This window comes from Dryas octopetala, chromosome 3 (assembly GCF_963921425.1).
Source record: "Dryas octopetala chromosome 3, drDryOcto1.1, whole genome shotgun sequence".
NCBI lineage: Eukaryota > Viridiplantae > Streptophyta > Magnoliopsida > Rosales > Rosaceae > Dryas > Dryas octopetala.
Window position 1 is genome coordinate 16146186 of NC_141368.1, and position 27354 is coordinate 16173539.

At 35.1% G+C, this 27354-nt stretch overlaps 1 protein-coding gene and 1 pseudogene across 2 annotated transcripts; one reads left to right on the top strand and one right to left on the bottom strand.

Moving 5' to 3' along the window:
- Positions 1-284: 284 nt before the first annotated feature.
- On the bottom strand, positions 285-1553 carry LOC147291357 (cytosolic sulfotransferase 5 pseudogene; annotated as a pseudogene).
- A 17335-nt stretch (positions 1554-18888) lies between these two features.
- Positions 18889-25385, top strand: LOC147291358 (bZIP protein). Of its 2 annotated transcripts, XM_086236982.1 has the most exons (5): positions 18889-18915; positions 19751-20452; positions 22802-22877; positions 24069-24195; positions 24966-25385. In XM_086236982.1, exons 2-5 carry the CDS (start codon positions 19902-19904, stop codon positions 25127-25129), a joined length of 918 nt encoding a protein of 305 aa, XP_086093108.1. In that variant the 5' UTR covers positions 18889-18915; positions 19751-19901; the 3' UTR covers positions 25130-25385. The 2 variants fall into 2 exon arrangements, with proteins under 2 accessions (XP_086093108.1, XP_086093107.1); XM_086236981.1 differs by lacking the exon at positions 18889-18915 and having other exon boundaries at positions 18925-20452.
- The last annotated feature ends 1969 nt before the right edge of the window (positions 25386-27354 follow it).

The window sequence follows — 27354 nt, forward strand, 5'->3', positions numbered from 1 at the left end:
GATCATGTGTAGATGCAGGTGAAACTGCAGATTATGTGTAGATGCAAGTGAAACAAGGTTGTGCAGGGATCTAACAAGTTTGTAGCATGTGGCCCGCAAAAGAAGAATGAGTTGTTGGATTTTTATAGTATGTGGCCTGCAAAGAAATAATGGAGCTTTGGGTGTGTTTGATTAAGAAAAAAAGTTGTCAGTACCTGTTTATTAATGGACTCAAAAAAAAATCTAGAAGTTAGTTAATAATATGAACATTATTTCATAATAACTTGCTATAATTGATGAAAAAAGGGGCATAATCTTGTACTTAACGTCCATTGCACATTAGTGGCCAAAAAAAACAAACAAACGTCCATTGCACATTAGACATAAATCGAAACAGAGTTTCAATGTAGCCTAAACAAATTGATTGAAACCTGCTCTATATAGGAATAGCATTACATATATTCAAAACCAAGACTAGATCCCTCCAATTTCATGAGTGCAATTTGATCGAGGTGCTCAGACATCTCAGATGTCAACACCTTTTTCCATCCCCCAACAATCCCAGTCCTGAAAAAGGCACTGTTTGGCATCCCAACCCAAGGATCAATCCCATTCTTGTTCACCTCCAAGTTCTTGAGCCTCTCCAAGCTGCACTTTCCAATCAACTCCTCAACCTCTTCTTCATCCTTATCACCAAATGGCCTTCCCATGAATGAAGCCAGTCTCCTTACCTGTTTCTTGGGGTCCTTTTTCAGATCCTCATACTTCAAAAACAGAATTTTCTTAGGCCTCTTCAAGCTCTCATGCCAGTACTCCAACACATGGTCAAAGAATGGCCCAAAATGGCAAACCCCATTACTAAAACTCTCAAATGCTTTCTCTAATGGATACGGACCCTGCTCAGGTGTTCTCAGGTTGTTGAGGAAGTGCCACATTGACACAGCCGTGTCTTTCGGGTTCCGGGTTATGTACACAATCTTGCAATCTGATGAGCTGCTCTTGATGCATTCAGGCAAGGCCTTGTAAGGCAAGTGAGTGTGGAAGAGTCTTGGAGAGTGCATACCTGAAAGATCAGGAGGTGGGTTTGCTGTGTAGAGCTGGACTTCCAAGGTTTGAACATAATGGGCAGGATGGTTCTTTGCCAAAAGGTCCTCATCAGCTTCAGCTTCAGCTACAACTTCACAATGTTGTTGTTGTTGTTGTTGTTTCTGCCTCTGCATAATGCTGAAGCAGAGGGCTTTCATCCATGTGCTACCTGTTTTCATAGCTGATGCCAAAATGATGTCATCATTCTGAGCCTCAAATTGGGATTGACAGGCTATGGCTGCTTCAAGGTGTTGTGGTCTGTACCAGAAACCTTCCCATTGGTAGAGATCCAAGTTCTCAAAGAAGGTTTCTTTAGGCAGTTGATCTAATGGAGGCATTGTGGTTGAATTGGGTGATTTCATGGGAAGTGAGTTGGTAATGGGCATTGTAGGCTTAGCTTCTAGTTTAAGAATTTATAAGCAGTTTGGGATTGAACAGTGAAGTACTAAAATGTAGTGGCTGAAGCTTGTTTGTAAGTGTGTGATATGTAGCAGCATTTTATATGTGTTTATATATAGGCAGAAATGTGTGGGACAGGTTTAAGCAACAGTGAGAGACAATAAATAATCACCGTTAGCTGATTAAATGAATAACTCATTGACTCGTTGTATTTGATCAAAATTTTAATTATTGAGTGCAATAAGTGCTGAAAGTTTCTCAATATTTGTCAATTAGAATGAGACTGTATATATAGTTAACACTGCTCTACATTCAGAATAGATAATGCTCATATACTTTGGAATTAATTAATAAGGGACATGAATGTTTCAAAACGTTAATATGATAAAGGCTCATAGCATGTGAATAACATGTTTCCAACTATTTGAATTTTCATCTTATTAATGACCACCAAAGGTGTAAATTAAGATAAAGGCTAAACCATTTGGAGACAACTACAAGAGACAGAATAGTCAACTCATATATAGTACAAGTAGCACACCATCAAAAAACTTGTAAATGAAGATGTATAGGGGCCAAAATCGTTAATTGAGACAGGAGGATTCTCTTGATTAAGTCATCAAACATGAACCATAACCTTTTTCTGTGCTTTAATCCTCAGAAACGATTCTTGAACAAGAACTTTGAGACCCTCAATATCTACTTCTACTGGGATATTTGAGGAGTTTATCCAAGTGCATGTCTAACTTTAATTAAAATTTTGATTGGACAGACGAAACACCCCTTCAAGTCTATACTCATATCCCCATTTTATAAGTAACCCTCTTCTAATGTGTACTCAAACCTCCTTCAAGTCTCAGTTCGATTCAACTTCTCGATCTACAAACCATTCCTATTTTGCAAAAAAGGTGGTTTTGTTTAGTCAATATTAAATTTTGGCTAAATTTAAGCATTATATATATAATATATAAAAAAATATCTATATTAACAGGCTCCTTCTATTGAGGTATATCTCAACTTATTTATGTTGAGGTATACCCTATAGGGGGCCCACACGAGTCGTTTTGTGTCGATCCGAACCGTTCAATTTTTACATTTCCATTGATAGATCATCCTTGCAAAAAATTAACCAAATCGGAAATCATTTGCCTATCTAACTTTGATCAAATAAACGGACGAACCAAATATTTTCGATGAAACCGTCCATTTGTTTAATCAGAGTTAGATAGGCAAATGATTTCCGATTTGACTAATTTTTTGCAAAGATGATGTACCAATGAAGATGTAAAAAATGAACGGTTCGAATGGACACAAAATGACTCGTGTGGGCCCCAACAAGGTCATACCTCAACATAAATAAGTTGATATATACCTCAATAGAAAAAGCATGTCTATATTAAAGATCCAAAATTTGGATCTCAAATAATCATGATGGAGCTTTATTGATTCATATCAAGCTAAGTTTTGGCTATTTTTGCTAGAAATCCATCATTATTTTAAGGAACAATACTTGGGTCACCTTTTGGGGGTACCTCAAGGTCACCCTACCTTCCTCAAATCATGATTTCGGCAATGTCGGCGCATAATCGGAATCGTTCACTTTTTAGATAACATATTAAAGATCATCACTGCAAAAAATCAAATCAATCAGAAATCGTTTGGTTATATAACTGTTGTCAATTAAATAGAAAAAATAGATAGTTTTCAATTAAAGAGTGATTTTTTTACCAAACCGTTGATTTTTGCTATTTAATTGACAACAGTTATATAACCAAACGATTTCCGATTGATTTGATTTTTTGCAGAGATGATCTTTAATATGTTATCTAAAAATTGAACGGTTCCGATTATGCGCCGACATTGCCGAAATCATAATTTGAAGAGGTGGGGTGACCTTGAGGTACCCCCAAGGGGTGACCCAAGTATTGTTCTATTTTAAGGACCTTCTAGCCAAGTCTCTATCTTTAGGTCGTTACTAGTAAGGAGTTAAATTTCGAAATTTTTGGCGAAATTTCGTCGAAAATTTCGTTTTTTAGGGGTATGAAAATGTTAACACTAGTTTATGAATTTTTCGCCAAAATTATCGAATTTTTCAAAATTTCGCTCCGAGGAACAAACCCATCCATTTTTCTATCTGTCTTCTCCTTGGCAGTTACAAACTCAGCACTGGCATGATTGGGGAGGGAAGAGAGAGAATAGAGAGAAAAGAGAAGAGATCGGTAAGGAAGATAATCAAATCGGGGAGGGACTTGGGAGAGAGAGATCGGCGCTGGAGAAGGAGGACCGGAGGAGAGAGAAGAGAAATAGATATATCAATGATATGCCATATGCTGAGTCGCATAGCAGTGGCGGCTGGGAGAGATAGAAATGAAAGGGAAGAAGTGGAAGCCAGGAAGGAAAGAAGAAAAAAAGAAAAGGAAAGAAAAGGAAAGAAAAAGAAAAGGGAAGAAGAAAGGTCACGCCCACGAAAAGAAGTGGAAGCCAGGAAGGAAAGAAGAAAAAAAGAAAAGAAAAGAAAAGGGAAGAAGAAAGGTCACGCCCACGAGAAGAAGTGGAAGCCAGGAAGGAAAAAAAAAAAAAAAAAAAAGGAGGAAAGAAAAAAAAAGGGTTTAGGGTTGATTAGAGTTTGAGGTCTTTGGGCAATTGGAAAGAAAAAAAAGGGTTTGGGGTTTCGTTTGATTCTTTTGGGATTTCGTTTAGTTATCTTTAAACCCTAAATCATAATACATTTCTATATAAAAAATAATTAAAAATACTCTAAAGGGCATAAATCTTAATATCTTATACTATATCTTAAAGAATATATAGTATATATGGTTTAATGCAATATTAGGGTATATAAAGTATAGGGTTTAGTGTATAGATTATAGAGTATAAAAAATATAATAATTTTATTTATTCATTATATTAATTTTATTTAACAGTATTTGTCTCCAGCGCGCATTATATTCATCACATATCACATGAAACCTACCATATAATTTGGTTTCTTCAATGTTTTTTATCAATGTAGTAGATAATATGTTAAATAAACATATGGTAAAGTTTTATTCAAAATTTCCGTATTTTGATAGCAATTTCCGTCGTTTCCGTCTAATTTTTGTCGAAATTTCCGTCGAAATTTTCATCGAAATTTTCTCGAAACCCAAAATTTTATTCCTTAGTTACTAGCTAGTAATAAGCCTCATATATAGTTAAGTTGCCAGGTGTATGAATGCCTCTTCTATTAATCCTTAACGGCTCTCTTTTTGAAAATTGCAAAAGACATCATATATATACTAAGGTAGTTGAGTGTCACCAATAACCATTTGGTATATGGCATTAGTCTTTACCAGTGTTTTCAAAGGCGTTCTTCAGGCGCGCCTCAAGGCGCGAGTCATGGCGAGGCGGCGGCCGATTGCGCACGACGTCGCCGGAATCTGCAAAAGGACTGAAAGGCGACGGCAAGGCGTTGAAGGCGTACGCCTCGCGACGGCAAGCGTTGAAGGCGTTGAACGCGGACGCCCAGCGACCACCTCTGCGACATTTTTTTTTTCAAAAACTCAGTCCCAAAACGATGTCGTTTTGGGCTGAGAGTTTAATAAACCCCTTCAGTGTTTTCAGACCTTGCCCTATCAGCGATTCTCTCAACTTCTCTGGGTTCTCTCTTCACGACGACAAGGCGGCTGCGGCTGGGTGGTCTCGGACGGCGGCCGATCAAGCAAGGGTGGTCATCTCTGTTCTGCGCAGCTAGCCAGCAAGGACGGTGGTCATCTCTGTTCTGCGCAGCTAACCAGCAAGGGGTCTCCCCCTTTTACACAGTCCGGCGACAGAGGCAAGGGGTCTCCGTGGGCAGAGGCAAGGGGTCTCTTGGTGGTATGTACTCTGCCTTCATGTTTGCAACCTGGTCATCAATTTGATTGTATTGTTAGGAGACAGAGGTTTTGAAATCTAGCCAACATATATGTTATCTTATTTTATTTGGCATTTGCACAATTGCATCACATGTTATGGTCTTGGAATCATTGGAGTTTCAAGCATTTGTAGACCAACTGCTTTATCAGGAAAATTGTGCATCCAATACCACATTACCAATAATCACTCGTTTGAAAAATGATGCAAGACTTAATTCTAAGCAGCTAATTGGTCTTTTTCTTAATATGACTGTGATATTAATTTCGCTTTCAACTGGCATGAATGAAGTGGTTGTTTTTACTATGTTTTTGTAAATGATCTTGTTAGATCAATATGCTTGTTTGGATTTCTATTTAATTTGAACAATATTATTGAATTTGATATGTAATATGGATGATTTTTATTTATGAATGACAATTAATGCTATTTTTAGCTATATAATTGTTTTTATAATTGTTTTATTATTATATTTTTTTATGCCCGAAAGGCTTACGCTATACGCGTCAAGGCTTACGCCTCGCCTTGCGAGACTGCAAACGCCTCGCGTGACGCTTTTGCGTCTGAAAACACTGGTCTTTACTTCCTTGTTTTTAGTTAATATCTCATGAATGAAATTTGGAGACTTATTTGATGATATACTTGTTAAAAAGACTATTTAAGTATTTATGATATTGCCAGGCAAATATTTGACTAGGAAGAATGATTAACCCACTTCTGAAAGATTTGTGTGTGTGCAATACCATATGAGATATTTACACTGATATTTTTTGAAGTTTCTCATCGTACACTCTATAAGGTTTCAAAATTACACAAAATATACTTAAGGTTTCAAAATTATTACACATAATTTCTTCTGTTAAATGACTATCAGTAAAATGCTAATATTGATAAAAAAAAAACATTTTAAACTTATAAGATTAGCCTTATACAATAACCCTAATTAAGATTAAAATATCCCAAACACCCAAACTCACCTATTTCTCAAACTAAATTAAAATTAGGATAACCTAAACACTCACCGTTAGATGACAGTTAGTAAAATGCTGATATCGACAAAAAAACATTTCAAACTGATAAGATTAGCCTTATACAATAACCCTAATTAAGATTAAAATATCCTAAACAACCAAACTCAATAAGATCAGTATAACCAAAACACCCAAACTCACCTATCTCTCAAACTGAATTAAAATTAGAATAATCCAAACACTCACCTATCTCTCAATTTGAAATAGCAATCTCCATAAAGATGTTGTCCCCAATCCCACGTGATAGAGAAACTGCTTGGAAGCAAAATTGTCAATCAAATTTGGTTTCCGTAAAATTTTTGTGGACAAATCAGCTGCAGAAGGCTTTGCTTGTCATTGTAATTTTGGTTGGGGTCTCAAGGTGGAGGAGGTCTTAAAGGACGACAAGGACGACAGGGTTGAGAATCTACCTTTACCCCCTCCCTTTTTGGGTACATCTTTTTGAATTGTATTATTAAGTCTAGATGATTCCTATAACAACTTATCTCCGATCACATGAACTCATGATGGAGTCTACCATGAGAAATAAAATGGTGGATCTCATCATAGGCTCATGTAATTAGTGATGAGTACAAGATTAGTACTCAAGCATTTTCCAATTCCTATATTGAGCCTATATTTTTGTATGGCGATTTGAACAATCTGAAGCAAAATTCAAGCAATCCAATGATGAAATTCAATAAGTACCAATAATACTATTATTCCCAAGAAAGAAAATTAAAAAAAAAAACTCAAGGAAATAGAACATTGACTCAATGGATTTGGGTATTTAGAGATTGCAAGATTGAAGATTTTCTTTTGAGATTAGGATGCCAGCTAGTAAGAGTAAGGGGGTGTTGAGGAGTTTTTGTTTTAATCTTTTTATCCCTCGAGTATAGAAAATAAAGTGAATAGTAGCCAAATAGTTTTTTAATACTATAAAGACCTGTTTGGTACAAGTTTTGAAAGGATGAGAATGAGAAAATAAGTTTATTCCCATGTTTGGTAAGCACAGAACATGCGAAATAGTTTTGTGGCCCATGAGAATTTGATGCACCCAGGCTAAAGGAGGGAAAATAAATATCTCCTCCCAACTTGAGTTTTGTTTTCCCTCTCTTTAGAAAAGCATTTATTATACTTTTTCTAGACAATTATACCCCTTTTAATATTTGATAATATCAATTTTATCCAAAACAAACTCTTCACATTATATATATATAATAGATGAGAGTACAATTGAAAAACTGAATAAATTTTATTTCTTATTTATGCATAAACCATACATAGAAATAAAAATAAAAAGGTAATTATTAGTTTACTTTTCCAACATTACCAAATACATGAATGAAATTTCACATTCCATTTTTCTTAAAAAATGCATATCAATTTCGTGAATCAAACAGATCGGTATTATAGCATTTTTATTAGTTATTTTTATTAACTTAGAATGAATTGTTAACAATATTTTGACAAAAAAAGAAAAAATGTTAACAACATGTTAACATGTCACGGAATCTTAACTCACGGGTGGTATGACATTAATGTACAATTGTTTGAATCGAAAAATAAGCTTATATATTTTGAATTTGTGCCCTCATAATAATTCACCACCGTCCCAATATATTGATAAGAAATGTGACCAACAAAAGTCTGATGATACTTTTCAGTGATGACCGGAAGAAGGAAAAAACTTTTAGAGACACCATATTGGAATTTGAACCCAGCCTAAAGTGTGGAACTGTCTCTGACAAAAAAAAAAGGACCTATGAAGCATCATCATCACATCATGGCAGGCTTGGCAGCACGGCTACACAAGAACAATTTTTTTGGGGGTGCGCGCCTTTCCCAAAGCTCTGAACTAAGTGATAGTGAGTTCGTTTAGTTGGCATTTTTTTTGTTTTTTTGGTAAACAAACAAGTATATCAACCAAAGGAGGCAAAAGTCCAGAACTATAAAGGCAACAAAATGAAACACACTGAGGAAAACACCCACAAAAATAAAGATGTATCGTTGTTGCTGACATTAAAAAAAAAAAAAAAGGCCAAAAGGCCAAAAGGCAAAAGGCCAAGAAAAGTACCACTCAATATAAAATGTGGCAGATGAGTGATGGGGATACTGCGGATGTCTGCATGAGATACGTCAAAATTACAAATGAACCCCTCAAATTTAAAAATAAAAAACGTGTTCACATGTTATGTGTATCGGTGTGTCTGCGTGTTAGCTGTTTTCCAAAGAATTAGCAAGTACACACCCTTTTCAAAAGAATTAGTTTCTCTTTCAATCATTTAAAATAAATATTTATAAATAGTTAATTACACTTACACTCTTGAAATTTATTGTCTTTTCACATACACCCCATGAGGTTTCAATAATTACACATACACCCCTGAGATTTTAAAACTGTTGCATATAACTCCCTACAAGAAAAAATAAATAAATAAAAAAGAAAATATTTGTATTCAGGTTGGACCTTACACCTTGAATAATCTTATTAGGCTATTTAATCCCTTAGCATGTTTTTTTGCATAATTTCTCATCATTTTTCGTCTCACTATAGGGGATTATATGTAACCATTTTAAAACCTCAGGGGGTGTATGTGTAATTATTGAAATCCCAGGGGTATATGTGAAATGACGATAAACCTCAGGGGGTGTAAATGTAATTAATTCTATTTATAAATTATTTTAAAAATAATAAAAGATAGAATAGGTAGGGGCTTTTGATTTGGGGCATAAATTAGCGCGTCAGTCTTTGACTTTGGTGTGTTGTATGCCTTTAGTTTTGAAACAATGCGTCGGCTTTCATTTTTTTTTTTTTTTTTGTAATTGAAGTATTGTAGGTCAATTTTTATGCATCAGACTAATTTCTTAGCCTAGTCAAAGATAGTCAATCCACACTCGACTTAAGAAATTCACCAAAAATTCTGCCTTACTCCAAGAGATTTTATTTGTTTTAAAAAGAAAGATTTTAACTTCAGACTAATAATTAATTGTTACTTGTAGGCAAGGAATGAAATTTCGAAAGTTTCGGCGAAATTTCGCCGAAATTTTCGTTTTTTGGGGATCCCGAAATTTTATCACAGATCCGTTATTTTTCGGAAAAATTTCGACGAAATTTCGGTAATTTCGCCGAAATTTCGAAAATGCTCCAAGCACATTTTTGTTAAATTTCTCTAAATTTCGCCGAAATTTCGTCGAAATTTGGGCGAAATTTCGCTGAAATTTGGCGTAGAGACCGAAGGGAGGCAGAGACTGGCCGGAAGGAGTGAGGGCCGCCGTCACCGGAGGGAGAGAAGAGATCGGGAAGAAAGAGGTTGCTGTCGCCGGAGGGAGAGGAGATCCGGGGAGGAGAGGAGCTCCGAAGGAGAGGAGATCGGGGAGGGGGAGGGGGGGAGGGGGAGAGGGAGGGAGAGAGAGGAGAGAGAAGAGATTAGGGAGAGAGAAGAGAGGAGGGAGGGGGGAGGGAGGAGTGTTGTCTGCGTGAGAATATTTTTTGGTCAAATGTCTGCTGCGTGCCTGCGTGAGAACTGAAGGAAAAGAAGCAAATGGAAGGCTGGAGAGAGAAAGGGAAGATTGGATAGCAGGGGTGGTCACGGCCCGTAGAACCTTCATTGATATAATGATATGTAATATGTTGGTAACTTGGTATGTATCCTTATCTCAATCAAAGTTTACAATTTTTTAAGATAAATTAAATATATGATCTGCATCGTAATAAATTGAATTATCATACTATACACGCAGTGTCTATTCAAAACTGATCTTCGTCCAGAAATGAGTGTTATGTAGCCTCAATAATTTAAAGATCTGATGGGATAGGTCGGCTAGCTTCCATATCTACAACAACAACAGCCGCCCATGCATTCTTGTGCCAAACTCTAGTCCTAAACTATACAAGCAGCACTAGTACTACACTACTACAAGCTAGTAGTCAGACCTAGCTATATATATATATATATATATATATATGTTTCTGTCTTCAGGTTAAGGAACAAAACCAAGTCTGCTTAATTGCAAGAATAAGACCCTAACCTAAAGACCAAAACTGGTATTTAAGTATGTTCACTAGTCAAAATGGAGTTTTTTATTAGTTTGGAATTATATTTAGCTCACGGGTGAAAAGGAAGAAGGAAAGAAAAAAAAAAGGAAGAGAAAAGAAAAGAAAAAAAAAAAAAGAAAAAAAAAAAGAAAAGAAAAAAAGAAAAAAAAAAAAAAAAACACATTTCATTTGCGTCTATGCGCTCGTTGACCCAAGACTTTTCCAACAAGACTGAGTCTTTCCTAATTTTTATTATTCCTCAATGACTTGCCGAAATCACTTAAAATTTAAATAACTTACCAAAATTAACTTCGAGGTCCGAAAAACGTTTTGTAAAATCTCATGAGTTCGTCTTGATAAATTATTTTTCTACGACTTCAAATTAATTTATTTCCTTCCAAAATTTCTCATAAAAATTCTAATATCTCTAAATTAACAAGATAATTATCAATAAATCACTATTTACTTCAAAATAAATTATAAACCAACTTTTCGGGATCTCACAATCTATTTAGATTGTTTTTGGTAATTGGATTAAGTGGTTTAGAAAATAACAATACATGTCATTTTCTTATTTGTCCACATATGTTTTAAGAACAATTGGATTCAAAATAATTAAATATCCCTTGAAAATAGGTCATTTTTATGTAATTATTAATTAGTGAACTATTTTTATTTAACAGTATTTGTCCCTAGCGCGCATTATATTTACCTTATATCACATGAAATCTATTATATTATTTGGTTTCTTCAATATTTTTTATCAATATAGTAGATAATATGTTAAATAAACATATGGTCAAGTGTCATTCAAAATTTCCATATTTTGATAGCAATTTCCGTCGTTTTTGTCAAATTTTATCGAAATCGAAATTTTAACCGAAATTTCCTCGAAAATTTCCGTCGAAATTTCCATCGAAAATTTCCTCGAAACCGAAATTTTACTCCTTGCTTGTAGGTTAGTAAAAAGCAGAGTCTAATTCTTTTTTTGCTAGATTTTGATTGATGGTTGATTAGGATGGTAACATAATTTATACAAGAAAATTTGTCTGACTTTTTGGTATGATTTTTTTTTTTGAGAATGTTGATTGTTTTTGTTTTTTAATCTAGGCTTAGATTTGGTTGTCTTGTAGTTTTTGTCTGGTTGGGCTATCTCTTTCCTTGGGCCTACCTTTATGCTTTTTTAGCCTGTATTGGTGAGCTTCAGTTCTTCTTGCTGGATAGCCTGGACTGAACCCAGTTCTTTAGCGTCTTCAGCCTTATTTAAATTGTATTTTAAGAAGACAAAAAAACTGGACTTTAGCACACATTTGACCAAAAAAAACCTTTAGCCCACCAAAACCCAATTACTTCCTAGTTCCTACCGATATTGTAATTAGCAATAAACACATTCTCACACTTTTCACTTTTTGTTGTAAATATGATAAATTATGTGGTTGTTCACTTATTTTTAGTCAAGGTAATTTTCCCAATCTCTCTTATTTAATTATTTTAATCTTATTAATTTAATCAAGCATGATTAATTAATCAGAAAATTAGGCTTAGGCCCTTTTAGACAACAATTTTTACATAGAAGACGGAGGTGTTTGAAAATTCATAAAAAAATCTTTTTCATATAGGTAAAGGTCATTTTTCTGATTACGACATTAGAAAATCTAATACACATTAGCATTTGTGATTTAAATGATATATACACGTCAACATTTTTAATTAAATGATATTTTTCATAAACCAAACAAATATTTAATTGTTATCTTTACTTAATTTTAAATTAAGAAACCAAATATCTTTTGGAGTTTGAATTTACAAACCAGGTTAATGTAGGAGTTCAAGCCCACGTGGTTTCTCAAGCCCATTGATTTCATGTTTCAAGCGTTGCATATATGTTTGACGTCTTTTCTGATGGTATGTTCATTCGATCGACAACTTCCAGTTTCTATGTTTTCCTTTTGTAATTCAATTCCAAGGTTACACACGGTTTGTATTGCAGATTCTCTTTTTTGTTTCTCTCACCATATAATGCTTGTTTGATACAACTCTGGTACATGGTATAATTTACAAATAACTATATATGGACGGTGTTTATGTTCTTATTCACACATAAGCATTTTCTCCTTTTCATTTCTCTCACCATGAATTGTTTATTGTGTTTATATTGTTTTTTACATATAACTTTGGATGGTGTTGTAATTGGAAAATTCACATATAATGGCAAATCATTGTTACACCCTATAACTGCCCATACAACCTTTATGGAACTATGTTCAGTAGTCGTTTCTCGATTTGATGAGCTAGTGATTGGATTGTATCATCTCCAATATTCTATTAATAATCACCCAGAATGTATGTTGCAGACAGACATGTATTTGAAGATGTTACACATGCACGTTTTGAGCGAAAGGAAACATTACGTCGATATACAAATAATTCAGCAACATTGTCACCGAGTTTGCACCGATAATGGCAATAGTATAGATACGCAATCATTTGCTGCTGAAGGCCAAGTGCACACTGATGGGAATGATTTTTTGGGTAAGTATGCAACTCCTACCAAAAAAATGTACTTATCAGACCCTTGGAAAAGCTACATACAACATGGTGACCATAAATTCGAAGGTGGGGTCGTAGAATTCAGACAAAAATTGGTAAAGTATGCCATTGAAAAAGAGTTTGTATTCAAATACAATTAAGAATGACCGCGAAAGGGTCACTGCGGAATGCAATAAGAATACTTCAGAAGGATGTCAATGGCGTGTGCATGTATTTGTATGCCTTACCAATGGTTACTTTTATATTAGAACGTTGGACAACGAGCACACTTGTCAAGGTCGGGTGCGTAAACAGAAGAGTACCATGATGACTTTAAAGATTATCTCTTTCATTTTGGTTGACCAAGTACGAATCAAACCATTGCTAAAACCCATTGAAATTGTCAAGGACTTTAAAAAAAATTATGGTATGGATATTGTGTACCACCAAGTATGGTATGATAACGAGTTGGCTAAGAATGTAGTTCTTGGTGACATGGATGAAGAAATATATTGCAAATTTAAGGGGGAAAAAAAGTGACATGGATGCTTACTAATTGATTACTAGGATTAAAAAGACTTCTATCTATATTCTAAATCTCTCCTGGTGTTACTCTAAGAAAGGTGCTAAAATTGGACTTATCTCTAAGTTTCTGTTAATTAATTACGTTGGATTTAAATTATTAATTATTCATGTGTAATTATTTGTTTTAATTGGAGATTATAATTAATTAATTAAAGATTTTTAGTAAAATAAGTGTAGCATTTTAATTAAAGAACTCAAGTTGGTTAATTCAAATTAGATTATTGAATTGCTACAAACTGTGACTTGAGTTATTTTTGTTCATTAATCAACTTAATTAAATATTGAAGTATCCAAATGACGTGATGTCTAATGTCAGTCCGTGAGCATACGGGCATTGGACACTAGGCTTCAGCTCCCACAGTCTCCCATGTACATACATGGTCATATTGTAAGAACTTAATTAATCAAACTCCTCGACTTAAGTTAAAATTTGGACTTAAGTAGAAACCCTAAAAGGTACTCAGAAAGTACAGAGACTAGGTCTGTTTAAATTGGTTTTCGAATTTTGGGAACATATGACCGGAAAAAAAGGTCATATTGAAACTTTGCTGAAATTGACTTCTTACTTAAGTCGTCACTATTTTCAGACACTAGGAACACCCATTATCAAAGAAAATCACTTTGGTGTGGAAAAAAGAAAGTTAGATTCATATTGGACAAGAATACACAGCAAGAATGTTGGACTCCAAGTAGTGGGAATCTCACACCCTATCTAGAGACAAAAATCTTGACAAATGTGCTATATTGTAAGTTTTCATTAGTTAATGTCAAGGAGTAAAATTTCGGTTTCAAAAAATTTTCGATGAAAATTTCGACGGAAATTTTCACAGAAATTTCGATTTCGAAAAAATTAGAGAAAAACGACGAAAATTACTATCAACATACGGAAATTTTGAATGAAATTTGACCATATGTTTATTTAACATATTATCTACTACATTGACTAAAAAACATTGAAGAAACCAAATTATATAGTAGGTTTTATGTGATAAAAGTTGAATATAATGCTCGCTGAAAGCAAATACTGTTAAATAAAATTAGTATAATGAATAAATGAAATTAGTATATTCTTTATACTCTATAATCTGTACACTAAACCTTATATACTCTATATACCCTAATATTTTTTATACTCTATAATCTATACACTAAACTCTATACTCTATATTCTTTAGGATATGGTATAAGATATTAGGGTTTAGGCCCTTTATGATATTTTTAATTATTTTTTATATAAAAATGTATTGGAGTTTAGGGTTTAAAAACAATTAAATAAAACCCCAAAAGAGCCAAACAAAACCTCAAACCCTTAACATTTTTTTTTTCTTTCCTTCATTTTTCCTCCACCATGACTCTCTCTTTTCTTTTTCTTTTTTTCTTTCCTTCTTTTTCTTTTTTATTTCTTTCCTTCCTTTTTCCTCCCTTGACTCTCAGCTCTTTGCCTCTTCCAGACCTTTCCTTTTTTCTCATAGCCTCTTCTAGACTTCCCTCTCATTTCTCTCTCCCAATCCCACTGTCATCTCCTCTCTCTCCTCCCTCTCCTTCCCCCTCCCAAATCTCTTCCTCCTTCCCTGATCTCCCTCTCTTTCTCTCCTCTCTCTTCTCTCTATCCTCTCTCTCTTCTCTCTTTCTCTCTCCTTTCTCCCCGATTATGTCTGACTCTCTCCGATCTGAGAAGAGATAGAGAGATCTGAGATGAAATATGCAACAATGTGAGTGGGTAAATCACAGCCAAATTTTCAAAATTTCGCCAAACTTCGGCGAAATTTGGAGAAATTTAACAAAAAGTGCTTGGAGTGTGTTCGAAATTTCACTTGAAAGTCAGCCAAAATTTCGCCGAAATAATTACGAAAAATAGTGAATACGTGATAAAATTTCGGCACCCCAAAAAAACGAAAATTTCGGTGAAATTTTCGAAATTTCATTCCTTGGTTAATGTATGAATTTGAAATTTGTTTTTTGTTTGTGAACCAACTTGAAATACCCCTTATAATTGGTGGATGTATTTGTACTTCAACCAAAATTAAATGCAGATTTCACATTTATCCCAGAAACTAGTGCGCTTTTCCTATTCTCTAAAGATGCTAGTTCCAACCACCAGAGATCGATGAACTGTTGACTAGCTAAAAGAGGACCAAGTAGTCCCAATTTATCATTCAATCTTCCCCATTAATCAAAATTTCCGAGCTTGGGAAAAGCTCAAATCAATTATTGATTCCAAGTTATATACAAGTCTGCCATTTCAACCCTACCTATGGCCGAACCCCGACCCATACCCATGGCAGGACTTGCAAGAGTAGGAAATGGGTTGATTTGTTTTTATCTTTGTTTTTCTTTAATGGTCTCCACTTTTGATTTGAGTAGGAAAGGGGTTGGTTTTCTTACTTCGTTTCGTTCTTCGATTCTTCCAATAAAGGTGGTCTGAAGTCTCCTATTTTAACTCTTTTAATACCTGGTAATATCCTCCATGGAAACTAATCACTTGTATGTTTGAAATTTCTATCTTATTTTCTCTAATAAGACTATCTATCTGAGAAACTGAAATAGTCATTTTCTCTAAAATTCACCTATGTTTTGAAGTCTTATTATCGTTATTATTAATCATCACTTTTAATTTGGGTATGGAAGAGGGGTTGTACTTTTCCTAAGGTAGACGATTTTGATTGATGGCTTGTAAAGATGAGAAAATTATTGTATATGACCGTAATACCACGTGGCATAATGATGTGGTGTTACCAATCCACTTAGATTATAACACGTGTATGATTTAAGGGTATTTCCTAGAGTTTAGGGTTTTAGAAATTAATTATTGTACAAGTGTTATAATTTAAGTTGATTCATAACACCACGTCATCATGCCACGTTGTATGACAATCACACACAATAATTTCTTGTAAAGATGGGGAAGATAAAAGGCCGGTTTGGTTTGGTCAGTCTATTTAAAAAAAAAAAAAACAGATGCAAGTGAATGATTGGTCCATGTCATTAGGGTGGATAGTGAGATACACCCTGGGGGTGGTGGTCCGATGGACCTAACTATTTCTTATGTATTAATTCCTTTATAATATCATCATATTGATGATATTGTTACATATAAAAGACAATAAATATTGAATTGTTTAGATAACAATACTTGCCTGAGTCCCTGTTTGAAGGAGCTCCTCCAATCCTTTGTCACAAGCGTATGTCTTTTTTGGTCTTTTCATCGTAAATAAATAAAAAATTAATTCATAAATTGAATGAAAAAACTAAAAAGGACATGCGCGCACTTGTGAGAGGGGGTTGGAGGAGTTCCTCCAACTAGGGATTGAGGCAAATATTGTTTTTGTTTATATCCATTTTATGAAGTGAAAGACATTTTGAAAAATAGTCTAGATTTTTCTTGGTATTATGTACTCTAACCTTAACAAGAATATGAATGAATGTGACAAGCATATATCCCCTATTGTTATTACTGAAAGACACTTTCATACGAGCATCACCAAATTAAGGGCACTCTTCAGAAGATGCCATATGTGATATTATCATGGGACTAATATATCAAGGCAAGCATACAACAATTTTCTATATACAAGACATATGTGCGTTGTACTATTTTTCCTTCAACTAGGTTTTTGTCCCACAAAGTTTTTCTTAGTAAGATTTTAATGAGGCAACACTAAACGCATCCAACACTATATCAATGATCATGAAGATGGTTGTCCTCTTTTTCTCTCGCTTAGATTTTGTCCTATTGGGTTTAAGGTTTAAATAAGACAAATGTAATAATTGAAAAATTTATATTAGCATGAGAATGAGCGTGCCATCAATACATATTGCTTACATTGTACTCTTCTTTCCTTGGTCCAAGTTTTTGTCTCATTGGGTTTTCATAACAAGATTTTAATGAAGTAGTCGCGCACATTCGCCATGATTATGAGAAATGTGTGAATATTGTACTTTTTTTTTGTAGCTAACTTTTCCTATGGGATTTTTGCCAACAATGTTTTTAATGAGACATAGATATGTAATAAAAGGGAGTATTATAAATAATATAAATAATATGGTTGTCTACAAATATATATTTATGGTTTTTTTTAAAGTCCATTTAAAAAATAGCCCTGATTACCCAGCCTACCTGATAGACTAAAATCCTAGCTCGGTCCACTTTAATTTCCTCTCATCTCCTCTCTCTCCTTCTCCTTCCCTCTTCCTCTTGGCGTCTCTCTCTTCCCTATAAACCGGCTAGAACCCGCAACCCAGACCCAAGCCCAATCAACCCTCCTCCGTCATTGACTCCCCTCGACGAGCTGGTCACTCAAGTATGTTTAGATTCCCCATCCAACCACCTGCGACGGTGAATCGAAGCTCCAAAGTTGGCGGCTTTCCCGGCCAGTTTTCGATAGCTTCGACGATGAAATTCGTCGAGTGAGGTATGGATTTTGATCCTCTCTCACTACTCTATTTGTCTATATGCTTAATTAGATCTAATTGTTGCTCAAAATGAAAAACTCAATCCGGAACCCACGGCCACCACGGGCTCTGCCGCGGCTGGTGGCTAGGTTGTGTTTTCTTATTCAATTTCGGTCCTCTTTAAATCCAATTGAAGTATATGTGTTGAATTGGGCCTGAATTTTGTGATTTTTCTCTGTCCAATTACCACTGTGCGCTCACAAATTACTACTATGCGGTAGTAACGCGGTAGTAAATATTTGAATTATAAAAAACACTATTAATTGCCACTGTTAAGACAATGACAATTTGTCTTGTTTAAAAAAAAAGATTTCCATGAAAAAAAACATAAGGTTGACTTTATTTGTACAAAGTGGACCTATTTATCATTCCAACTTTTTATGTGGATTTAATTATCATTAAGAATTATAAAATAGACTTTAGAATAATTTATTTATATATTTCAGGTTACCATGTAATTTATATTTATTCAAGTCCTTTCTTTTGTAAAATTATAAAACTTTGGAGTAGTACCCAAGTAAACCCTAAGCCTATATATAGTTTATGTAATGACAAATTGACAAGGAATAAGACACGAATTCTTCTAAATCTCTGTTGTGCTCTTTCATCTCTCCATTTTTTCTCTTGTGAACAACTTGTTATTCTTAACTTTGGGTTCAAGATAGATTTATAACAAATGCCGGTCCATCTTTCATCTTGAATTTCGTATTAGTATTAAATAATTAACAAAAGTGAAAGCTGACATGACCAAACACCGACCCCACTATAGGGATGCTTCGATCCTGCTGTAATCCAGCAAGTGGGAGTGGCCGAGTGGAGTGTGGAGTGTGTGGCGACTGACACTGACAGTAATAAAAACTCCACTATTTATTTCCTTTAATTTGAGAAGCGCACGTTGAACCCATTTTCAATTGCTACAGAAGAAACAAAGGGCTAAAGCTTAAGGTAAGCCTGAGTTTCCTTGGAGTTGTTGGCTATTTAACAAAATCTTTATGAACTATTTTATCTGTTCGGAAATTTTAGATATGGGTTTTTTCATTTGGAGTAATTTGAATGCAATATCATGCCTTTTATTTTTTTTTTCCATAAATTTTGAAGGTCTATTTTATTTATTATCTATATATTTACTTTCATTTTTTTTTCCTGGTAAAATTTTGGTTCTTACGGTTTGTGTCAGTGTTGCATTGTTTGTTTTCTTTCAAAGTTTGATTCTTTTGTTATTGCAGAATGCTGAATGTAGATTTTTTAGTCTTGTGGTCTAGTATTATAAATTAAATTACCAATTAGACTCTTGGGATCTTGAACCTTTGACAGAAGTTATGTTCGGTATTCCTTACATCCTTAAATTACCAACCTTCTGTTTGGTTACTAAGAAAGTGAAACAGAAATTAAAATCTCAGTTTTGATTATATGTCAAGGTTTTGATGATGGTGCAAGTAAAAAGAAGGAAAACCAAAATGCGTTTAATTAAGTTTTGGGTGTTGAAGATTTTAAAAAATAATTACCCTTTTGAATGTAATGAAGGTTTTGCAGAACTTTCTTTATATATTTCTTCTTTTAAGAATAGTAAGCTTTTGGGGGACTTATGTGTACGCATCATGTAATGCTGAAAGAAAAGATTCAGAATTTATTTTCTAAAATTTTGTTTCTGAAGTTTAAAATATATAAAGCAACTGTCTTTTGTTCCCCTTCGTGAAGGAATTTGATTTTCTTTTTTGCTGATTTTCCATTTCAAGTTTTCTTAGTTCTTATTCTTATTGTACAAGTTACTTCCGGTAAGGTGGGTTATTTGGCAGAAACATGGCATTAATCTTGGGTGGGCAATGTGTTTGCTCCTTTTAGTCATACAAGAAGGAGAAAGAAGCTTAGTTACTGGAATACTGTGAAAAGGTCCAAAAAAGAAAAAAAAACCCACCCTGTGGTGTTTCACCATGACAACAAGGCAACCTCACCTTCCTCCTCGCTGTCCAATTCAAAAGAAACCTAATTCTGGCCCAATTCATGAACCCAGCTCCCTGCCCCAGCACATCAATGAATCATACCCCCGACACCATAGGTCCTCCTCCCAATCCGTCATAGAGGAGCAGCCAGCATGGCTTGATAACTTGTTAAATGAGCCAGAATCCGCTTCCAAAGGGATTGTTCTTCGTCGATCTGTGAGTGACCCAGTTACCCTTTTAGATGGCATTGCAGACTCATTGTCGTGTCTGAGTCCCCAAAATGATGAACTTTCAGTTGATAATGGAACTTGTCGTGGATTGGAATCAGCTAGTTTATATGGTCCCAATTCCCCTCGGCGAAGAGGCAATTTATCATTTACAGAGAATGCCATAGTTTCAGCATTATCAGAATATGTTTCTCATGAGCCTATAGAATACATGGATGGGACACTTTGCATTTCTGGAATCACTCACACTAATTTGAAAGGAGATGGTTTTTGTTCGATTGGCGAGCTCAACGAAGAGACCAAGGCTGTGAAAAGGTTAGAATCTCAATTTTCACTTTTTTATTTGTTAACTTGATTCTCTATTGATTCGTGTAACATCACTGCTCTTTCTATCCCCTCACCGAATTCATAACCATTTTTCTTCAGCATCACTTTTTAGGCATGTGGTTTATGAACTCGTGATGAGTGGGTGCTTTGCCATATTGCATTTGATTAATTTGTCATCGCAGATGCACAATCTGCTTTAGGAAGAGTATTGCTTTTGCTTATATCCATAATATAGTGGTGCTGATCATCACCTCTACTTGTGTTCATAACTTATTTTATCTTCTAAAAATAGCTATTGACCCTGGTTGATGTCTTGCGTTTGTTTAATCTTAGAAATGTGTCTGCTCCAGTGTTCCTTTAATTATAAGGTAGAAATTGAAGATAAATGATAGACAACTTCCTTGTAGTTAGGTCTGATATTATAATTCCTGGGCCTTTGACCTCTGGTTGATGCTATGTTGAAATTGATTTTTTTTTTTGGTTATCCATAATCTGTTGTGATTTGGATTTTTGCACTTATAATTAAAAGTAGAGGTTCTACTGACAAACTTTCACATATGTTCTGTAAGTTTTGAAAATAATTTGACAAATTATCCAACTATGCAAAAGATGGTTGGCAAGGTAACTTGCAAACTGGTTTGGAGAATTAGTGAACCCCTGGCCAGTCGATCACGAACTATAGGGGTACCAGGTTGGTGTTTATTGTAACTATAAATTCATTCCTAGGGGAAAGTAATACTTGAAGTTATAAATTATTAAATGGTCTATATTGGCAGTTGAATGGTGGTTCATTTATGGGAATAGTGCTCCAACGTCTAGAACGTTGGCAGTATTGTAAAAGAAAAAAAAGGAATTGTATACTAGGCTAAAAAAGCTTGTTCTATTCTATTGTAATATGAAGCTTAGGTTACAAGACATAGAGTCCGAACAAAATAGGGTTGTGGAGAATTAACTACCTTGATCTTATTGACATTGTGGCAGAATCCAATGAGGAGGATTTTGATCCACTATATTAATGGGTTAGGCAAACGCACTTGGATGATGTATAGGGAAATCCTGACCCACAAGTAGTAGCTCATGCCAAAGAGTTGGGAATTGATGTTAATTGAGTCATGTTTAAGAAGTTCGAAGTGGATGTAGTGATTCAGCATTTGTGAGGGAAATGTGAGGACTTCATCTTCATGATTCAACACATGATGTATCAGATGCACCTACTGTTAGGAGAAATGCTCATGCCAGCCCTTCAGAATGACAGAAGAGATGATAGAGAGGGTGAACAAGGATCGTAAGGAGCGACTGTTGATCCCATTTATTGGCAAGGGTGGGTATACACATGGCACCCAAGTTGAAGACCCTGGGAGCAAAGGAGTAGGTGTAGACCTTGCTCCTATTGGGAGGCAGTACACAAGGAGACGAAATTGTAATGACCAAGCAAGCAGTCCATGTGATGAAGAATCCATGGCCATCGATTTTGACTCCATGAGCATAGGAACTGAATGTCGTACGCACTCCTTATGCTCATGATCAATATGGTTGATCTATTTGATTATCACCCCCCTAGATGACTTATGGAGTTTCGTATGTTCGAAAAGTGTATGCATTGAAGATTTGGGTGTATACAAACTTAATCTCATTCATGGGAAGACAATAGGAAGGGATAGAGAGACATGTGTGCATGTTTACACATGCATTTCAAGCTATTCAAGTGACATGACTTGGCATAAGAATTGTATGGATCTAGATGGACTCTCTTCTAATTTTGAATCCCCTAGGATCTTTTTCTGGTATTAGTGTAACAAAATGAGAAATGTACAATTGTTAAATGATCAATGAAGTAATGCAGAAATTATCCATTATAGTTCAACTTTTAATTTCATACTTGTCATCGACGGACATTATTTTCCTGTTACATATCATATACTTATCACAGACAGTACTTTATGAATTTTTTTTTTTAATCTGTAAAGATGACTGATTTAACATTTTCTAAAATTTCATTTAAATTTTTTCTCACAGTTACCTATATCCATATTTGCGTAAATCCAGAATGCCCCAATTCCATTGACACCAATAATTTCATCATTGGTCTGGCCTCAATTGATATTAAGGCGTGAAAGTCTGCCAACCATCATTGCCCATATTTATTCAGTTCATGCACCTGTATGCGCAATAAGACACATACTTTCTGTTATTTAACATTTTGATAATCTCTACATGACTAATGCAAAAGCTCCGACATTTAAATACAGCATATTTATACATATCTATATGTGTCTCCTTTGTGAATTCAAGCTCAATATATGAATGTTTGGGTAAGTCATTGATGGCTTTTTGCAGGCATCCTGGACAACGTTCAAGGATTCGGAAGCTCCAGTACATTGCTGAACTAGAAAGAACTGTTGATGTTTTGCAGGTAAATCTTTTTGTAGATGGAATGAGATGGTTTTGTGGTGGGACTTACCGTTACTGCAGTAGCATGCAAAGGGTTGTATCCATGTCCTTCTTTTCTTCTTACTTACTGAGCAGTACAATATAACATGTGTTACCATGATGCTCTGAAATTTCTTGTGGCTCAACACATTTGCGTGTAACCTCTATCCATGCCCTGCATTAAACTTGTAACAACTACATAGGTTGTCCGGACGTTTTTATTTTGCTGAAAATGTAGACCAGCTGAACCTTTTTTTTTTTTTTTCATTTTGGCTGGTAATGCTGGTCTCTGATTGTATTATCATTATCATCCTTGCTTCTATCCTTTGCATATTACATTAATTTTCATCTTTCCTTTATTCTTATATACTGAGCTACTGAATCTAAGTTTTCAAAGGTCTGTTTGTATTACTTCATCCTCTGTAAGTTTGGGTCGGCCTCTGGAATTTCTGCCTTCTATTTTAACTAGTCTTCCTTTGTTTATGTGTATGTTTAGTGGTCTATGATGTAATAAGTAAAAATGGTATATATTGTTCTAAACACAGGTCACTAGAAATATATATAATATATATATGTCTAGTGGCCTGGCCTTGCCTTGCCTTGCCTTGGTTTGAAGATTTGAGGATTGAGACAATCAGTGTTGGGGCCCATACTTAGAATTGATTGCTAGACAACCACTAGACCCCAATAACTTCTAGCTATTAGGGTATAAGCCAACAATGGATATCAAGCTTACACAGTCTCACATGCAACTCCTTCCTGCACATGGAGAGACAAAGAAATGCAGATAGAGAGAGAGACATATGTAGGTGCAACTCCACCCTATACCTTACAAACCAACAAGAAGTGGGGAATGAGGATTGGAAGTTTTGAACTCATGACATCCTGCAAACAAGGCTGTGATACCATATTATACAACCACTAGACTTTGAAAGCTTAAGTTAGGGAGTGGGCCAACAATGTATATCAAGTTTACACGATATCATGTCTGCAAAGTCATTGTTTCCGTGCATTATGGCAACACAAGTGTCTGATAGCTTCAATCCTCAATCCCTTATGTTGATTCTGTTTTACTTTTGCTCAATCATCATGCTGGCTAGGTTTCTAATACTGTATTTTCTATTTAAGTCAACTTTAAACATTGAAGCTGATTGAAAATCTTGTCTCATCACAGACTTTGGAGTCAGAGTTGTCTATTAGAGTTGCTTCTTTGCATCGGCAGAGTGTTGCTTTGTCCATGGAAAATAACAAATTAAAGCAGCAGATGGCGAGACTGCAACAGGAAAAAGTGATCATGGATGGTGAGTTTATAAATCTTTCTGCTGATACTTTCGGGTTTTCTCATAACTTGGGGATAGTTCCTTCACAACAGTTTTTTGATGATTGTTTTTTCTTTTGAGGCAAAATAGTTACTTCATGTCTTATTTTTCCATTAACCCATATGAAGCACTTGCGCTACCTGCATTATTTGAACGTTTTTTTTTTTCTCCACAAATTATTCAAGTAACACCCGTTGGGTACATAACTTTTCTGGTATTTGTCAGCACTTCCATAAAGTAGAGTAATGGGTGAGAGAAGTGGTAACTGAAGGTTTATCATCATTAAGAAATTTGAATTCTGAGCATTGCATGGTTGTTTAGGTGGAACATTCTCCTAGGAAATGATGAGATCACATCTATATGCAGAACAAGTAGAAAAATAAACAGAATTGAGTGGTTTTGATGATGACCAAAGCAGTCTAAGAAATTTTAGAAGTGATAAATCATTAATTTAGTACTCATATCAGTATCATTGAGAACTTGATTTAACTGAATATTTATCTTTATGGAAAGTGGGGTGATAAAAATATGAATTCTATTGTTTTGGGTCATTTGAAGTTCCTTGGGTCCTTGTAAATTTGGGGTTCCCTCTAGTACTTCTCATAAGATGACAATAAGCATCAAACTTAAGGTTGCTTTGATCATCATTGGACTCTCATAAATCGTGGCCAAAATAGATGACGAGTGCTTTCTCCATCCTCTTTTGGCATGTTTATTGTTTCTTTCTTAACTATCCACTGATTTTGCTGCAGGTCAGTATCAGTCTCTGAAGAAGGAAATCAAGAGATTGAAGATGGCCTTAACAAATCCCCGAAATAATAAGATCGAAGCATATTTTGGTTCAAGTCCCACCACTGAGGCAGCTAGAATTGATGCTATGCAGATTTTAGATCTAGGAAAACTTACTCTTAATTGAAACCAAAAGAATACTGTTTATTGAATCCCAAAAAAACAGTAAAACGGTACCTTATGATTTTCGGTGTTGCTGTGCCTTGAAAGAGGCGGCTCTTTTCTTCAAATGCATTATTGCTAGAGGAAGTCCAGCAAATGCAGCACCATTTGCTGGTTCGTTGGTAGTCTCCTTAGTTGGTCTCATGTAAATTTGCTATTGGACTTGGTCTTCTATGAACTAATGTTTAATATATGAAGAATCGGCATCACCGTGACCTATATTTTTGTGCCTATTCAAATACTATTAGGGGATGCACTTGACCACTCAATGAAATTTTTTTATCATAAGGCAGTTTGCATTAATTAGTTATTGATCTGGTGATATTTTTTTCTAATTTGTTAGAAGTTTTAAGTATGCTCACAAATTGCCCTCATGGGACAGCTCCATTCCAAAAGTAATCTCCCTTGAATGGTTTGGTTATTATTGATTTATTGCTGCTATCTTGATGACCAGCCGAAGAGAATGACAAGCCTTACTTTGTTCTGGTGTTATAGTACATGGTCATTAACTCGGAATGCATGAGCATTACTATAGTTAATCCCACTTTTCTTGATTGGATGATTAGGTGTGTTCAAATTTTGATGTGGAGGGTGCAAATGAAAGTTACAAATTATGCGTCACGTATTTAAGGTATATCAATTTGTGGCATGTAGGCTTTCAGCTGAATGAGAAAAGTGGAGGTTGAGATTTGGGATTAATCACATGTTTATCCTGGTTCTCAGCCATGCATGTTTTTGGTAAAACTTCAGAACCTTACATTATGATTTTGGATTCTAATGCTCATTTACAAGACATTTCTTTAATTGAACGAAATCTAACAATTGGTTGTTATCATCACTAGATCCCAGGTGACTTGAGATGTACCAATTCTTTCCTCTGTGGTTTAAATTCTCGTATCGTATACAAGAGGAATTTGGTTTTTTTAGTAGAACAAACCCATGACTCGCCTAATCCCAACAATTTTCTCCATTTCCGCACCACCTCGGCTGGTCTCGCTGGGGCAAATTCCTATAGTTTTCAGAGGGCTTGTGTATCCCAAGTGCGGCACTAGGTCACAAGTCCAGTGACTGCTTTTCCAGATCATTGTGAAGGGCCTTTATCACCATAAGCCATACCTATTGGTTGCTAATGCACAACCTGAGCAAAATTTTCTGAGGCTATATTCAAAAGCCAAACCAGAAAAGTATGAAATAATGGCATACACAAGGCTACATTTCGGCAACTCTCCTTTATTCAACTAATGCATTGCCTGAATCCAGCACTCCTTTTATGTTCGAAATTTACAGTTCTCAACATAGACACACAATCCCACCACTAAAACCAGCTACATTCTAATATTAGACAAGATGATGTAAACATTTGACCACCTATAATATTAAACCACATATTGCATGTATGGTACGTAACACTAATTGTATCCAAAATTAAGCACCTAATCCCAACACCAATACCAACTGCCGGCCGAAATTGGTATCCACCATGCAAACCCATGCCTTCTAGAAATAAAGGGAAAAAAGGAAAAAGATACGAGGGGAAAAGTATTACTGAAACATGTGTGATTATCTCAACGATAATAGCCAATCACAATCAATGACTTTCAACACTAAATAAAATAAAGATTCACTTCTGCACAATATATTTACTAAGGGCTTGCTCCCCCATGCACTGATGCACAGGATACAGACAATGAATCCCTAATCACGAAGTGTACGTTGCCCGAGGGACAGCTGGTAAACCCAAGTCATCCTCAGCCTGCCAGCATTGGAGTTTAAAGAAGCATTAGCAAAAGATAAAGGCAACAATGATGTGTGGCATGTGGCCAATACAGTAAGTTCTCTAAGAGACTTCCAAATGAGACAATGCAAGACAAAACTGATACATATAAAAGATGTATACAACTGAGACAAAAGATGTGCTCCCCTGGATTCATACAAAAGAAATAGATGATAAAGACATATTATTACTTTAATTATAACACCCTTTTGCTAATATGTAGATTTTATCAGTAAGTGAATAAACAATAATGTCAATGAAAAAGGTGGCTACCATATGCATGGCTGAAGATCGAGATGCCTCTTCTGTTTATCAATACACCTTTTTCGATCTCATGAGATAGGACCAAAGTTTTGCATTTTATACGTAATTAAGAAAATGCACAAGTCTGCATAAAAAATGAATGGAATTATACC